This window comes from Rhyacophila brunnea, unplaced genomic scaffold (assembly GCF_057557595.1).
Source record: "Rhyacophila brunnea isolate RB1 unplaced genomic scaffold, BYU_Rbru_1.0 scaffold_13, whole genome shotgun sequence".
Lineage (NCBI taxonomy): Eukaryota > Metazoa > Arthropoda > Insecta > Trichoptera > Rhyacophilidae > Rhyacophila > Rhyacophila brunnea.
Genome location: NW_028232785.1, coordinates 19,181,162 through 19,199,451, shown reverse-complemented (window position 1 = coordinate 19,199,451; position 18,290 = coordinate 19,181,162). Strand labels below are relative to the sequence as shown.

Genomic DNA, 18,290 nt, shown 5'->3' with positions numbered 1-18,290 from the left:
TTTAGTACAAAAAAACGAAAAGGTTTTTACCTCCTTCTGTAAACTTTACATGTATGTAGATAGGAGGTGTTGGCGGTTCACGTTCGATATGTGATCCGATTGGCAAGATAAATGCTCAAGTCGTTCCAACCAGCTGTTAAACCCATGAACCCGTCTAACTTGGTTGGTACTAAGGTCAACTATCTTGTTTAAAAATTTGCGGTTTCTTATTGCGGGCGTAAAGATCTCTTCACATAATTTTTGCCGTCCGTATGATTAGCTTCGTTTTTCTTTCCTATATGTATTATACTATTACACAATGTACCTTCATTTTCTTTTCGTAATTTCCATGTGATTTTCTCTCCCTGGCACTTTGCAATAAAGCATACTCATTAAACTCAGTCAGAGCCAGTGACGTCAAGAGATAAAATGCCGCCTCATTTTTTTTAATAAATTATTTTTTATCATCCTTCCATGAATCCAATAAGTACCTAAAAAATGTGAGTACGCCGCACATAAGTGAGCATATTATGATTTATCTCACTCAATCATATCCGCGTTTCTGCGCGGGTGTCCTTATTAAATTTATTACCTAGTACTTATAATAATTTTTCGATGACGAGTCACCGAAATTCTATATTCTTCCTACATATTCCGTTATGTAGGTACTCAAATTGTATTTATTTTATTTCTGCTACCGATCGTGTCACTCAGTTGCTTACACATTAGGTACTCCTTTGTTTTGTGTGAGGGTCTCGCAGCGACCTCCATTATCGGTTGAGACCTAACATTTAATACAGTCCATTTTAAAAACCTTTCATTCATCGGCATATTATATTTTAACACATTTATAATTCATACATCTTTCGTTGTATGGCACAGAGATTTTGACAGAACCTGGTCGACCGAGTAGAAAGGAACAGCTCATGAGGAAATTGAAATTAATCCTTCCAAACCAAACCGCCCTGGACCACACTCGGTCGTAATCTAGGGTATCACCGGACACTACAGTGCCGATGTGAGGCATCTATTTAATGTATGACTTGGAATGCCCTTTGAGCAGATGCCCAATACTGAGGTTGCTACGACCTTAGTGAGCTCTGACTGAGTTTAAAGAATTTACAATGGTTTATAAGGCCAACATCAGGTAAGTGTGACTTGAGCATTTCCTCCTGTTCGGAGCACCCACTCAGACATTCCCAGAGGCTGTGGTTGGCATCCTGTATTTCCCCGCCGCATGGACATGTCGGATGGCTTGCAAGTCCAACTTCAATGTGCTTGCCAGCGAACCCACCGTGGCCAGTTACAAATTGATTGGTGTGATGGTCGGAAGTCAAATATTTGCTTATCTCCAATCGCCATTTGATGTCTGGAAAAAACATATAAGTGTGCCGGCACTCATTCAGACTAAGGAGGCCTCTACAAGCTCTGGCAATTCGCGGTGGTTTCAATATTTAGGTAAGTATGTTTCTTATGTAAAGAAGCCCGAAAAGGAAGGGATTTGTGGAATAATATTTCCGGTGTGTATCTTAAAATTGTTTAATTTAGGTACTTACATATTTTATTATTACATGTATGAATTACTACTAGGGAATCCAATCCCGAGCCAAAATTCTGATCCCGGGATTTTGGGATTACAATTTACATAATCATGGCGTACTTATGGCCTTTCCGCTTCATAAATCTAATTAGTCAGGCAAATATGAAACTGCCGTAAAACGTATGAGGTTATGGTGGAATTACTTTGTTAAAACTGCGAAGCATTGTTTTTTTCCAATCTTTCTCATTTTTAATATTTTATGTGAAAAAATAAAATGAATCGGCAACTTACACATGGGTATAAATCAAACTTGATTCAAACTCAGTTTATTTCTAATGTAGTTATTTTTTATTAAAAGTATTTTTCCTGATATATTTTCGCTTTTATCTTATGTTCCATAAAAATTGATAAAAAAAATCAATCCCGAAATCCCTGGATTAAGTTTATCAATCCCGGGAGTCATAGGTATCGAAAATAGCTCGGCATCCCGGGATTCTGGGATTCGGGATCCCGGGATTGGAATCCCTAATTACTACTATCAAGTGTCTGGTTACATGGGTCTAAATTATAAAAATATATCAAAATTTCTTCATGCCAGTAGATAGATAAATGAAAAAAAATCTACTTTAAGGGCAACTCTTTAAATGAATAAAAATTGTGTCATATAAGTACTAAAAAAAAATAGGTAAAATTTTCGTTCCGTGTTTATTGTATCACTTAAAATATGCTTAAACGATATAACACAGATAACTGAATCAAAAGACCTATATTTTAATTGAAAATAATATTATTCTGACCTTATTCGAAAAATATGACACCTAAATCTGGTAAATTTAAAATAGGAAGGTATCTGCCCAATGAAAGCTTAAAAAAAGTTTGAAAGCAATCGGTTTTATTTTTAACTCTTTTACTATAATTTATAAAACGACAGTCCTCAATTATTAACAATATCAATACCTATTCTATATCATATAATTGATAATCTACATAGGCATTTTTTTTATTATAAAACATGAATACATTAAAGTAAAAAACATAACAGACAAACAAACGCCCAGACATTTACTTGAAGGCACATTTTTAAGACGACATTCTTTGAAAATAATATTACCTGTGTCCAGGTAGGCAGTATATCTGCGTTATTAATTCATTAATAGTACAATATACTTATTATTCTCAATTTAATAATATTATATTACAAATACTTTTTTATTTATGTTAAACCTACACACGTTTTAATTTTTTCTGCTTGAAACCGAGAAGTCGCTGAGAGATTCAAATATTGTATTAAGATAAAAACCACACAAATATTGATTGATTTGTAAAATATGTAGACAACGAGAAACTTCTTTTATTAAAGATCAGTAGGCATAATAATTCTCAATCTCCATCAATATTTAAAAAATTGGGCACCTTAGTAGGTACCAGCTGTCAAGTAAATAAAAACCTACCCAGTTTATCAATCAAGCTATTGAAACACTTAGATATACTCAGCAGATAAGTTACTTATTTTGTTTTCAATTTCATAATATCTTAAAATACCGACGTATTATTGCATAATAATATACACGCTTAAACTTTATTATACTATAAAGTGAAAAAAAAACACTGAAATATAATGTTTTTTTCATGCTTACATTTAATATTATTTTAAATATTTGTTGGAAATGTACGAGTAAATAAGTACCCACGTATACACAATAATTGATTGTGCACATCTTTAAGTTCTAAGGGAAGAATTTTTTCTTTTTATGAACATAATTCCTAATAATTGTCTCAATATATTATGTCAAGCGCGAAATTTATATAAGGTACAATTACTACATATTGCAATTTGCAAGGAGCGCTGACTGTCAGTAAGATATGTAAAGTAAGAGAAGAGATAAGAACTAGCGGATTTTAAGTGCTGGAACGTCAAGTGGTTTTGACTAATTTGAACAAGAAATAGTACAACATATTATTATGTCCGTGAATGACCAAAATACCTTTATTGGCCATCACTGGAAAAACAAACGACGAAGTGCCATAATTTTAAAGGTATAAATCACTGTCATTTTATGTCATTTAAGAGGATAAATTAGTATTTTTTGCAAAAACACCACGCATTAGTGTGGTTTTTTTGAAATATGTTTCATTTTATGTCTTTTGAGAACATTAATTTGCCGAAATCTTTTGAAACATATATCGCATTGATGTGGTTTTTCACCATTATGTATCATTTTATGTTTTTTAAGATTACCAATATCCAGAAAATTTTTGAAACACACATCGCATTGATGTGGTTTTACACCAGTATGTGTCATTTTGTGTCTATTAAGATTACTAATTTGATTAAAAGTTTTAAAACAGACATCGCATTGATATGGTTTTTCACCAGTATGCGTCATTTTATGTTTATTGAGACTCCGAATTCGATTGAAGGTTTTATAACACACATCGCATTGATGTGGTTTTACACCAGTATGTTTCATTTTATGTTTTTTAAGATTACCAATATCCAGAAAATATTTGAAACACACATCGCATTGATGTGGTTTTTCACCATTATGTATCATTTTATGTTTTTTGAGATTACCAATATCCAGAAAATTTTTGAAACACACATCGCATTGATGTGGTTTTACACCAGTATGTGTCATTTTGTGTCTATTGAGATGACTAATTTGATTAAAGGTTTTAAAACAGACATCGCATTGATATGGTTTTTCACCAGTATGCGTCATTTTATGTTTATTGAGACTCCGAATTCGATTGAAGGTTTTATAACACACATCGCATTGATGTGGTTTTACACCAGTATGTTTCATTTTATGTTTTTTGAGAACACCAATTTGCAGAAATATTTTAGAACATACATCACATTGATGTGGTTTTTCACTATTATGTATCTTTTTATGTTTTATGAGATTACCACGGTCCAGAAAATTTTTGAAACACACATTGCATTGATGTGGTTTTTCACCAGTATGTGTCATTTTATGTTTTTTGAGATCACCAATTTGCAAAAAGTTTTTGCAACACACATCGCATTGATGTGGTTTTACACCAGTATGTGTCATTTTATGTCTTTTGAGATCACCAATTTGCAAAAAGTTTTTTAAACACACATCGCATTGATGTGGTTTTTCACCAGTATGTATTATTTTATGTCTTTTGAGGTAACTAATATAATAAAAGCTTTTATAACACACTTCGCATTGATGTGGTTTTTCACCAGTATGTGTTAATTTATGTCTTTTGAGATCACCAATTTGCATAAAGTTTTTAAAACACACATCGCATTGATGTGGTTTTTCACCAGTATGAGTAATTTTATGTCTTTTGAGATGACAAATTTGCGAAAAGTTTTTAAAACACACATCGCATTGATGTGGTTTTTCACCAGTATGTATTATTTTATGTTTTTTGAGATAACCAATATCCAGAAAATTTTTGAAACACACATCGCATTGATGTGGTTTTTCACCAGTATGTGTCAATTTATGTCTTTTGAGATCACCAATTTGCATAAAGTTTTTAAAACACACATCGCATTGATGTGGTTTTTCACCAGTATGTGTCATTTTATGTCTTTTGAGATCACTAATTCGTGAAAAGTTTTTAAAACACACATCACATTGATGTAGTTTTTCACCATTATGTATCATTTTATGTTTTTTGAGATCACCAATATCTAGAAAACTTTTAAAACACACATCGCATTGTTGTGGTTTCACACTAGTATGTGTCATTTTGTGTCTATTGAGATGACTAATTTGATTAAAGGTTTTAAAACAGACATCACATCGATGTGGTTTTTCACCATTATGTATCATTTTATGTTTTTTGAGATTAACAATATCTAGAAAATTTGTGAAACACACATCTAATTGATGTGGTTTTTTACTTGTGGGACTTGAGTTCATGCATGACGTAGTGTTGTGAATATTTAAATGATTCATAGTTTCAAACACTCCACAACAATTATTGCAAATAAAGTTACGTGGGAAATATGTAACTCTTCTCAAGATTATTCGAACCACCTTTGGCAAGTATAATTTTTGTACCTCCCGTTTGACGTTTGATTCATCTATGGTTATCTCTGAATGCTGTATCGTCATATCGTTGATTTTATTTGTTGCATGTCGTATTTTGTTCTTGACCAAGTTATTGTCAACCGCAAGTTTTCTAACTGTGTCCAGTGGTTTACTGTGATGCGGTTCCGTGAAACATTGCTGGGTAGAAATCTAGGTACAAAAAGAATATTGTGGGCATATTCAGTTCAATAATATTAAACAAAATAAGTTATTAATGATAGGGTTCACTCACTAGGGTTAGGGAATACTCACGGTTGATCAACGCTATCAAATTATCCTAATTTACTTTACTAACAGTGTGATCAATAAGGAAAATCGCCGTATTTGAAATGAGGTCATTCCAGTAGAAGACTTAGATGCTTCATTGCATTCATAACATGACAAAAATGCACAGTGCAGATAGGTTTAATCGCTGGTGGCATTATCGGTATAAATTTCTTCAAAAATAAAGCCGGAGCACGCGGTACGGTAAATGGGTATCGTTACCAAACGACAATACGACAATCCAGTCGGCAGTACTAAAAAACAAGTGGCCCTAAATTTGCGTAAACAGTTGCAGAGGCCTTATCTCAAAAATGATTTTCGAGTGTTAATATCGATCTTTCGGATAAACAAAATAATTAAAACGTGTATAATATTTAAAATTCTATAGTGCTTCATAAACAACCATAATAATTGAAGTACCTGATCTAATGGCCTGTTTTGTGGATCAGAACAGCCGGGTTGAGAATTTTCATTATTGATTTGGCGGATTGCGTTGTCAACAAATTCCTCTTTGATGAAGATACCCTTATTATCGTTCTCAGACTTAATATTGATCAGAACGTATTCACGCATCTGGAAATAATATCATTAGTAAATAAAATGTTATATACAGTATCACCATAGTAATCAAGTGATTTTATAGTCACTGAGCGACATTCCTGCCCAATAATTTTTCATCGGTTTAACTCACAACATAGCATGCTGTTGTCTTCCTCTGTAAACATATTTTTTAGATCTCGTCGCATGATGTCTAATGACGCGTCCAGACGCGTGTAATGTAAGATGTAATGCGAATTGTATGGACGGTACACGATCTCGACGGGAATCCTGTTGTTGTTCGAATGCACGAGCACTGTGATCGCCTTGTAATTTTAACAATTTAAAATTCTATAGGGCTTCATAAAGAACTATTATAATTGAACGTACACACCTGATCTTATGACCTGTATTGTGGATCGGAGCAGCCAGGTTGAGGACTCACATCATTGATTTGGCGGATTGCGTTGTCAACAAATTCTTGTTTGATGGCGATTCCCTTATTATCGTTCTCAGATTTTATATCGGTCAGAACGTATTCACTCATCTGGAAATAATATCATTATTAATAAAATTTTACAGTATCACCAGATTATAGTCGAGTGATTTTATACGAGACATTCCAGCCCGATAAACTGTCACTAGTCATGAGATGGCGGTGGTTTAACACAACACATAGCGTGTTGTTGTCTGCCTCTGAAAACATGTAGGTACTCAATTACCTTACCTCCTTACGATTTTATGTATACTAATTGAATAGGTAGCTGATTATTTTTTCCACAATTTGCACACATTGGTATAAGATTTACCAGTATAAATTGTGCGCTGAGTGAGAGCGCCACATGCTTATTAGAGTCCAATAGACATATCATTCAATACTTTTTATACTGCGATGGACTTGGATCTAAATTCGAACACCTGACGATTTATGCTAGTATATTTCGATTATATTTATTAACATAAATTCACATAGTTTGCGTTTGACAGGTCGAATACATACTACCTATATTCATACATTTATCGCAATAGCTATGATCATCTTTATATATTATTATCCTACAGCTTTTCAAGGTTTTGGCGAGCGATTGTGTGCCTTATTCGTCATGTCCGATGGGCTCAAAAAAATAATCGGTTCTCGGATCGTTTAAAATGAGTTTTCTATAATTGACACCCGCATGATTAATTTCCATTCGAAATCGGTGATTTTTGTTTATTTCCCAATACATTTTCGAGCGACATGTGACTTTATTGACCGCGCACTCGGTTGGGAAAAAATTAACTTACTTGCAACATTGGTTTAATATCATACCGAATCATCATCAGCCAGGATCAATCTACTGCAGGATTAAGGGTTCCGCAACCTGATTCTACTACTAGCGGTTAAAGGAATATGTGATCTTACACCTATTTCTATCATCGTTATCAACATCGACCTGAACCAATCCACTGCTGGATAAAGGCCTCCCTAGCCTTATTCTTTCCTTTCTGTCATTTGAATTGCTATATTTATCAGTGATATTATTATCTACCTATCTATATATGAGGCGTAGAGTTACAAACCCGCTCTAGAGACTTTTTTGAGTTTTGAGTAAATGACGAAAAACTGTTTTGACCATATTATGATGATTTAAGTGTAATTTTAGATGTTATATTTCTTCCGTTACATACGGAAAAGTATAATAAATTGTCAAATCCAACGTATAAGCTGTATTTATTCAAATAAATGCATTTTAATTAACCCAAGAGCGGTCTTTGTCAGTCTCTACCTGACAGAGCGGCGTTCGACGCGGAATTTTTTAAAAGGAGCGGTGTTTGTCGCACAGTGGTACATTGTTGACAGGAGATGATAGTTCAGTAGCGGTCCGTATTTATTATAATTATGTAATATATTTTCGAATTTACTTTGTCTAAAAATATTTTATAGCCATTCTTACCTACTGGGAGCTGTATATTGTTCGTATTGCACCTACATATTTAGCTGTTTTATTAGTATGTAATATTTTTTAAAAATAGTGGATGTACTTGTCTTAAAAATATTTTTTTTTAATTTAAAAAAATAGTTATTTAGTTGAATAGTACCTACTTTTTACTATGTCAAATTGCCTTTGTGAAACTTTTTAATTTTAATATGTTAATGTCATGTACTTATTTTTATTCTATAACAAACAAAAAAAAAATTATCAAAAAATGTTACTTTTCCTGGAAACAATTAGTTATTACCTACATACCATGCAAATTATTTGTTTAATAGGTAACTAATCTTTTATAATTATATAAGTGCCCTAATAATTCTTAATAATTTTAATATTAATGACCATATTTTGAATCAGAAAGATATTTTTAAACCCTTAAAAGGTAATTATAAGATAATTTGAAATAACAATAACATATTTTTTATTAACATCAATAGCATAAATAAAAAAAACCCAGCGGACTTAAGTACAGGCCTTTACCTAACTTATCCCTGTATTACCTGTGTCCCCAAATTCCATGTCTGTGGGAAACCCATCATTACCTACCAACCTATTTATTAAATGTAAAAATAAAATAATAATATTTTTAAGCTATATTATTCATAATCTACTTAGGTATATTAGATATTTATAGCATTTAATTCAGAAAACCAAATCTGATAAACAAAAGTCGCGAAGTATGAGCTTACTTATTTTCCCATATAAATATTTATTACCTATATTCTGTTGTTCCTGCTCCGTTTTATATACCTACAAATAATAGTGATAACGTGGAATTTCTGAAATTTATTGCAAAAACGTATTATAAAAGTAAAGGTTTTTCTACAAGATAGCACAGCATTGTTAACTATGTGTCGTTATTACAACTAAAATAATCTACAAATTAATAAACATATTTGAATTAAAATTCATTATCGCTCATATTAACGAATGATACAATTTTATGACGAAAAAAACTTGTCCCGTGGAGATAATGATAAGGAATGTGATTTTTTACCAAGGGAGATGAAAAAACTAGCCTAACGTAACATAACCTACTAAATCTATCATTTGTATAGTACAAATTATCAAACAAAAAGCATTTCTCCGACAGAAAATAGTTTTCCTTTAATTATATTTTTGACACAAACCAAATAATGATAAAAACGTGTAAGAACCTTATGATATTTTATTATATCACACAGAATATTAAATATAAATGACAACAAAAAATACACGTAAAACTAGAAAATAATATGAGCCACCACTGGGTTATTCATAACAATACAGCAAAATATAGTCAATTTTTAAATACGTTTATTGGCGTAACAGGCTACATTTCCAAGCAGTTGGATTTTTAAAACGCTTCCTTGATTTTTCTTGTTGAGATTCCGTCACACTAACTATTAAAACATTCATTATTAAAAGTAAAAAATAGTAAAATAATTGAAGCAAAATTATGACGCACACGAGAAAACGGTTTGACGGTTTGTATGGAGATTAAAGGATTCGTGAAGAGTCATTATTTAAATCGCGGCGTCTGATTGGCCGGTTACGCAGAGAGGGTTTTACCAGAACAAATTTATTTAAGAGCGGGTTTAGTCAGTCTCCTCGATATTTATTTAGATTTTTTGAAGAAACAGAGAGGAATTTAAAACTCTCATCTAGAACAGAAGATAGGTCTTACGAAAGAGCTCCTGCGTACATTCATAACTATTTTTTTTGAAAAATCGCCCAGAGCGGGTTTTGTCACTCTACGCCTCATATCGAGTGATTAAAGTCAGACGTTATCTACAAAAAATTGTTTTTGTTTTTTTTGAGATAACGTTATTTTACATTTACTGCTAAATGATAGTCAAACAACGTTATGTCAATCTTTTCTAATTTCTTATTAAATCGACAGTAAAGTTTAACGCTAATTACATAAGTTACCCTTGTTTTCATATTTTTTTAAAACTATCCCTATAAATTTTAACATCATCATAAGCAAGATAAATGTACAATACACATTAAATTATAAAATATTTACATTAGGTCTCCTGTAAAGTTGCACTTTTGTAGATAGTGTTGTTTGACACTAAGCCCTCGATATAATGCCATTAATATCACGAGCCTCAATAAATCCACTGCTGGATGAAGGCTTCTCTACGTTGATTGTATTCTTGACAGTATTGAATTTCTATATTTATTAAAAATGCTATTGTTTTTATCTACATATTTATATCGTCATCATAATCATCATCATCAACCAGGATTAATCCACTGCTCAATGAAGGGTTCCGCAACCTGATTATACTACTAGCGGTTAAACGATTCCTATATTTATCAAAATTGTTGATATTATATTTACCCATTCATAATATCGTCATTATCATCATCAACCAAGATCAATCCACTGCTAGATGAAGGTTATTTCAACCTAATTCTACTGTACTTGGTCATGTAAATTGCTATATTTTATATATATACCTACCCATTATTATTGTCATTACTTATCGTCATCAACCTGTATCAATCCACTGCTGGATGAAGGCCTCTTTAAGCTGATTCCACATCTTTAAGTCTTATAAATTCCTATTCTTATCAGAATTGTTCTATTCATCTCAGATATAATATGTATTGCTTCAGTATTTATCAACATTTGCTTTGATATGAATGTCCCGCACCGGGAAAATATATTGTTTACGGTTAATTTTTACTGCAAATTTTGATTTTTTAAATATTATTCTATAGCTGCAAGCATTTATTTTTTATAGACAACGAAAAAAAATAATGTTTAAATTTATTTTCTACACTGTTAACCTTCTTCTATTATCTCAATGGGTCCCGAAGGAGATTAATATCATGTTATATTGTATCGCTATTTATGATAATCACATAATATATTGCTTAATATTCGAATGATTGAGATGTATAATTATTTATCATATTTCACTGCACATACCTACACATATTATATTGTATTAAAATTAAAATATCAGTGGTAGTAATCGGCGATTGCCAGCTGTTCTGATGGGATAGCAGCCTTAGGTGGTGTAAGACGATATTGTGAACTCCAGACTCCTGAATAGACTACGCATATGAACCCAAATTTATATTAGCAGTGACGATTTGCAAATCGTAAAATTGACAAATCAGCGATATGTCAAACTGTCTGACGTGAATAAAAATCCCATCCCGAAGGGAAACCAATGGCGCCATCTATGCATACTTCACAATTATATTAAAATCCAACACCGCCAAGCCGTCTGCAAGACCTAGCGAGACAGACTGGCGACCACCAGCTGCCTCAGCTAGTGGGTTTTTAATATGTGTTAAAAAAATAATGCTGAATTCAGTGTGACAATACTAGTACACTGCTTGCGAGTCATACTGAATAAAAGTAATCAATAAATAGCTACTGTATCAGATATCAATCATTATTAATAGTTATTCGCTGGATTAATAAAACTTGTCTTTATCGTGTTTCCAGAATACCCGCAACACTTATATTCGAAAGAAACAGTCAGACAGCCTTTCAATATCGAAGTCTTTAATCGTTGCAGAAAATAATACTCAACTGTCAATAGTGAATACGATGCACTTTGTTCACTCAATAACAATAATATGTTGTTTTACTAAAGTATTTTGATATCAGTACCTACGCAATGTAGGTGCGTAAATAGCTAAGTAGGCACCTATTTTGTTTTTGGATTTCTGATTTCGTAATCGATGGAAAAACCACTGTATAAACCATTTTTGTTTTTGCCCAGTACCAGAATAATGGTAATGTTTGTAAGTTTGAAGAATATTCTTGCCAATTTTCAACAAAATTATGAATACCAACGCCTAAGTAAATAAAATCTCACTTACACCATTAAGGTTTCTAATATTGCTGTCGTCCTCGATATATTCCTGTTTGACTGACACGTCAGATCTACCTTTGCTCTTGAATTGGTTTTTGTCAATGCATTGGTATGCACCGTCGCTGTTTTCCTCCGCCGTTTTGTCAAGCAGTGTGACATCGTTAGTTTCGGTTTTCACTTCCATTATAAACGATATTTAACACAAAATCTTGCAATACCTTCACTTCGCCACGTGATAATTTACTGACCATAGACAAATATACTCAAATTGTCTACCATAGATATTATGAATTGGATTTAGTGCTGCCATTTTTTATCACATTTGAGGACTTGTTTTTCAATAATTGTAGGTAGAGTAGCTAACGTATTTCAAATGATGTCCGAAAATTGGTACGTATGCAGTAGGCACGTATACACCGTGAAATTTATCGGAAATAATATTATAATTTGGTCGTTTTTTAAAGAACGCCCATTCTCTTTGTGTCTTGAGAGAATAATTGAGAACTGAGGAATCAAACGTCGGTATTACGGAAAATAATGCTAAAATATCACCTCCATAATGGCGATTGATATCCGAGACTACCCTTTATTCCTATCGGATTTCATATTCATCTATTAAAAAATAACATCAAATAGTACCTATCCAGTCATTTTATTCATCGATCGAGTAACATCACATAATCAAATCGTACGAATTAAGTTTAATAATAATATGTAACACATTGCAAATAGATGTATTTGCACAATAATTAATGCAACGAGGATACTTTCAACCAGTAGATGTACAAAGTTCCTATTTGGTCAGATGAAGAAAATGTGGACGAAGGGTGTCCATGACTGATCTATTGAAAACCCTAAAGAAGTTTATTCCAAAAATACGTATTTTCCCTCTATTTTGAAATGCGTTGTTGATAACATTAAACCGGGATATCTTATAAAAATTGTTTCAGGACATGGCGTGGTCTCTTACCCGTTAATAAAAACGCTGTTCATTGTATATAAAGCTTACCCACCTAGCAAAACGAATTTTAACTCAACAAAATGATAAGATTATCATTAATAATAGGTAGCGAAAGTGTGACCTTTGATTTTTTCAACATGGTCGTTGGTGAATGAAGAATACAAATTGTTTACTATTATTAATAATACACGCCAGATACCTAGGCAGCGAAAAAAGTTCTAAAATATCAAACGTTTTGTATCAATTGTGGCACTATTTTAAAACGTCATCACAAAATGAAAAAGCCAGTGCAGTATTTGAATGCAGTTGACTCCCGGAAAGTTACATCGACACCCCAAATTAAACAGATTCACGAACCAACTACCAACCACTTAAATACCCCCAAAAAGTTGAGATTTTTAGCGGCATTCTGGACTTGATTGAGACCTCCATTCGATGATTTTGGACAACAAGAAAATAGATGATTAAATTTCCTCACTGTCATGCTAAGAACGTGGCAACCGCACTAAGCGGGATAGAATCATAGATCATATTATCCCGAGCATCATACCATATTATTATGACTGGAAATGGTGACTTCGCCGGCAGGCTCTTTGAGTTTGGACTTGCAAACCGTCCGATATGTAGATGCTGAGGGGAAATACTGGTAACGTCTCTAGTTAAAATGCTGCCTCTAGGCAGCGGCAAAATGCCGCCTCATTTTTTTTAATACATATTATTTTTATCATCCTTTCATGAATCCAATATATAAAAAATGTGTTGTATAGATATATTACTAACAAAATATGACTAATCGAAAATCTGCAAGTGTGGTCTCTGATTTCTGGTCACCAGGGACGTTGAAGGGTAACGGAATTTAACTACATATCATCAATCCGATAAAACCAGTAAGCCGATTTCTTTAATGGAAAGAATATTTATTTTCATTATTACTAAGTTTATGTAGCTATTTCTATATCTTCCCTATTCCAAATGATTTTCCTCGATTTACCGTCCTGCGAGAAACTGCGTCCCCAAGCGACCCTCAATCTGCCTACCCCCACGGGACGTTACTGGCCAGAGTTCACTTTGAGCATAGAAACCTAAGTCTTGGTCTACATCTTCTCCTAGTCCAATAATTGGACTTAACCCATTACTTAATGGACCTTAACAACTACTGTTTCACATGCGTCACATCAGCGACGTCCCTAGACAAATGTCGCCTCTAAGCAGCGCCAAATTGCCGCCCCATTTTTTTACACAGTAATTTTTATCATTCTTTCATGACGCCAATATCTAAAAACGTGTTGTATGGATACATTACTAACAAAATATATACCACTAACACATAAAATTAAATTTATGAATATTTTTTTAATGTGAGGATTTTTTGACGTTGGTAATATAGTGGGTTCTTACATGTCATTTTTGCTATACATTAATGTGCGATGCATTCATTTGCTCTGTTTTGAGGAATTAAATTCCATGGGCACTGGTTAATAAGTCACAATGTATTTATCGGACATCGAAAGACAACGGAAGTAAACTAAACATAGCGAACCCGACAAAAAATTAGAGTCATGTGAGCTGATTTTTTTAATGTAAAGATATTTTCGTTGTCACCAAAATTAGGTATCTAGCTATTTCTATATATACTAAATGATTCTCTTCGGTTTGCCGTCCTTCGAGTAACTGCCGCCCACAAGCGACGCTCAATCTGCCTACCCCCACGGGACGTCACTGCGTCACATCACCAATAATTGTAGGGTCCCGAGATACTCTTGATTTAGACCGAGTGTGGTGCGGGGATAGTTTCAATGGAGGGGGCTTAACTTCAATGTCATCGCTAAGGGCTCAGCCATTGCCGACTCAAATAGAAAGCCGATACATTCACAACGACTGGTCATACTTTTTCCGCCCCTCCCGTTGTTGCCTATGGATGAACTTTCTTTGTTCTATAGAGTGCTCATGCTGATGCGTTTGTCTTGTTCACACAGGGAATGGTTTGATTTGAATAGATAAGTTACATAATACTACAAAATGTAATGCATAGATCAATGCTACATAATTTTTTGAAAACGATATTACCATCCATTTTTTGTGTGAAGGACTAGTCTGACTTTGATTGCTGATGAATAACAGGAATGTATATTATTTATTAATAACACTGAGAGTCAATATACCGTGGGTATTCTGCGAAAAAGCACTAAGTCAAAATTTTGCTGTTTTGATTTAATGATGAGGTAATCTTATTAAGAGTACGCTCTATAGTCTACAAAAACACACACAGTCACATCTATAAAACTGGCGAAGATAATTTATGTTATAAGTCAAAAATACATACATCTATTCAGAGAAAAAGCACTAAATGGACTTAGTGCATTTGCTTCTCTCATTCTCATGCTATATTCACAAAATTCTGCGTGCGAAACTGCACTAAGTCATACTTAAAGCAATATCGCAGAAAGGAATTTGCCTTTTATGTATATAAAAAAAGTTAAGACCGTCCAAACTTTCAAACTCGATTATCTCAAAACTAGTATTTTTGACTTAATGCTTATTCGCAGAATACCCACGATATTTGATTTAAGATTTTTTATAATTCAATTTGATACGAGAACGGGCGAATCAATATTTCAAGCAATCTGGGATCTGATTTTGACAGCAAAAAGTGTACCACTCGTTGGTTGTGCAAAAAGTTATGCTCAGGCTTTATTAATCTAAAGATGGTGGTGGTTCATCCTAAAAGGACTGCATTACAGCCTTAAGAAAAGAATAAAGTACTTTTCTGAAGTTACTTAAGAAATCGATCTTCTAAGGTCGCCGAAAAGTGTTCTATCGAAGGTTGCGTTCGTATGTTGTTACAAAAGTATTTATTTTACATAGGTAATGAAAGGCTTTAATAGATTGGCAAAGATGAAGTAGATTGGTTAATTAAGTACTATAGCACGCTTTATTAAATGGCGTCCTTATTAAATTTTGTTGGTTTAATAATTTTATGATGCACGAGTCACCGAAATTCTATATTCTTCCTACATATTCCGTTATGTACTCAAATTGTATTTATTTTAGATCTGCCAACTACCGTGTCACTCAGCTGCTTACCCATTACTCCTTTGTTTTGGATGAGGGTCTCGCAGCGATCTCTATTATCGGTTGAGACCAGTGACGTCCCGTGGGGGTATGCAGATTGAGCTTCGCTTGGGGGCGGCAGTTACCCAAAGGGCGGCAAATCAAGGAGAATCAGTAGGTATACATAGAAAGCTACCTAAACTTAGTAATAACGGAAATATCTTTCCATTAAAAAATACAGCTCACTGGTTGTGGTAGGAAACATTTTTAATAAATAAGTTTTAACAGGACTTTATTTTTTGGTCGGGTTCGTGATGTTTAGTGTACTTCCGTTGTCTTTGGACGTCACGTTCTTGGTGAACAGTAATGCATACCTAATTTAAAACTTATCCAAATATGTTTGCCAGTCACTCGCGAGTTTTTGAAATTGTCATGTGTATTTTTAAATGTATCTACATATCTGAAACCGAATACTCACAATATTGTCTATTGAAGCAGAGATCGCATTTAAATTAGATTTAGTGGTATACTTATATCTTGTTAGTAATTTATCCATACAACACATTTCTTAAATAGATGAGTCATGAAAGGATGATAAAAAGTATGTATAAAATAAATTAGCGGCATTTTGGCACTGCCTAGGGGCGGCATCTTGCTTAGGGACGTCACTGGTTGAGACCTAACAATTCGGCGATATGAGGCATCTATTTAATGTATGATTTGGAATGTCCTGGGAACAGATGCCCAATACAGAGGTTGCTATGCTCTAATTGAGCTGTGACTGAGTTTAAAGAATTTACAATGGTTTATAAGGCCAACAGCAGGTTAGTGCGACTTGAGCACTTCCTCCTGTTCGGAGCACATACCTACTCAGACATTCTCAGAGGATGTGGTTGGCATCCAGTGTTTCCCCTCCATATGGACATGTCGGGCGGCTTGCAAGTCAAACCTCAAAGTGCTTGCCAGCGAACCCACCGTGGCCAGTTACAAATTAATTGGTGTGATGGTCAGAAGTCAAATATTTGCTTATCTCCAATCGCCATTTGATGTCTGGAAAAAACATATAAGTGTGCGGCACTTGTTAGATTAATTCCCCTGTCTTCCACGCCGCGTCGAAAGACGACTCCTACCGAGTACGAGCTTGACAGGGAAATTCTTCGGTCATTCAGACTAAGGGGGCCTCCACAAGCTGTGACAATTTGCGGCGGTGTCAATATTAAGCTTAGCATGTTTTTTATGTAACGAAGCCCGAAAAGGATGGGGTATGTGGATGAATAATGCCAGTGTGTATCTTAAAATAGTTATTTTAAAATTGTTTAATTTAGGTATTTACATATTTTATTATTACATAGATGAATTACTACTATCAGGTGTCTGGTCACATGGGTCCAAATTATAAAAATATCTTCATTCCAGTAGGTGGATAAGTGAAAAAATTCAACTTGGGCAACTCTTTCAATGAATAAATATTGTGTCATATGAGTAGGTACAAACAAAAAATAGGTAAAATTTTCGTTCTGTGCTTATTATATCACTTAAAATACGCTTAAACGGTATAACACAGATAACTGAATCAAAAGACCTAGATTTTAATTGAAAATTAATTAATTAACCCTTTTACTATAATTTGTAGAACGACAGTCATCAATTATTGACAATATCGGTACCTATTCTATAATATATAATTGATAATCTACATAGGCGTTTTTTTATTATAAAACATGAATACATAGAAAGAATTAAAAAACACAACAGACAAACAAACGCCCAGAATTTAACTTGAAAAGCACCTTTTGAAGACGATATTCTTTGAAAATAATATTACCTGTATCCAGGTAGGCAGTATGTTTTCGTTATTGATTTATTAATAGTACAATATACTTATTATTCGAAGTTTAATAATATTATATTATAGATATTTATGTTAATACACATGTTTAATTTTTTTTACTTTAAACCGAGAATACACTGAAAGATTCAAATATTGTTTTTAAATATAAAATCACGCAAAGATTGATTGATTTGTAAAATATATTTAATTCAAACAACGAAAAACTTCCTTCATTAAAGATCAGTCGGCATAAT

The 18,290-nt window shown here is 33.3% G+C and overlaps 1 protein-coding gene across 1 annotated transcript; it reads right to left on the bottom strand.

Annotated features, from left to right (window-relative positions):
• Positions 1-3,491: 3,491 nt before the first annotated feature.
• On the bottom strand, positions 3,492-12,448 carry LOC147076801 (uncharacterized). The gene is made up of 4 exons (XM_085940473.1): positions 12,201-12,448; positions 6,791-6,943; positions 6,280-6,432; positions 3,492-5,745 (listed from the first exon to the last, which is right to left on the bottom strand). Exons 3-4 carry the CDS (start codon positions 6,430-6,432, stop codon positions 3,625-3,627), a joined length of 2,274 nt encoding a protein of 757 aa, XP_085796599.1. The 5' UTR covers positions 6,791-6,943; positions 12,201-12,448; the 3' UTR covers positions 3,492-3,624.
• Positions 12,449-18,290: the final 5,842 nt, after the last annotated feature.

What these genes read in the sequence shown, in the direction of transcription:
- LOC147076801 (XM_085940473.1), bottom strand. Translation starts at nt 6,432, where the DNA reads ATGCGTGAATACGTTCTGATCAATATTAAGTCTGAGAACGATAATAAG. An exon ending in AAAACAGGCCATTAGATCAG is followed by an intron (nt 5,746 to 6,279) that starts GTACTTCAATTA and finishes TTTTGTACCTAG; the next exon opens with ATTTCTACCCAGCAATGTTT.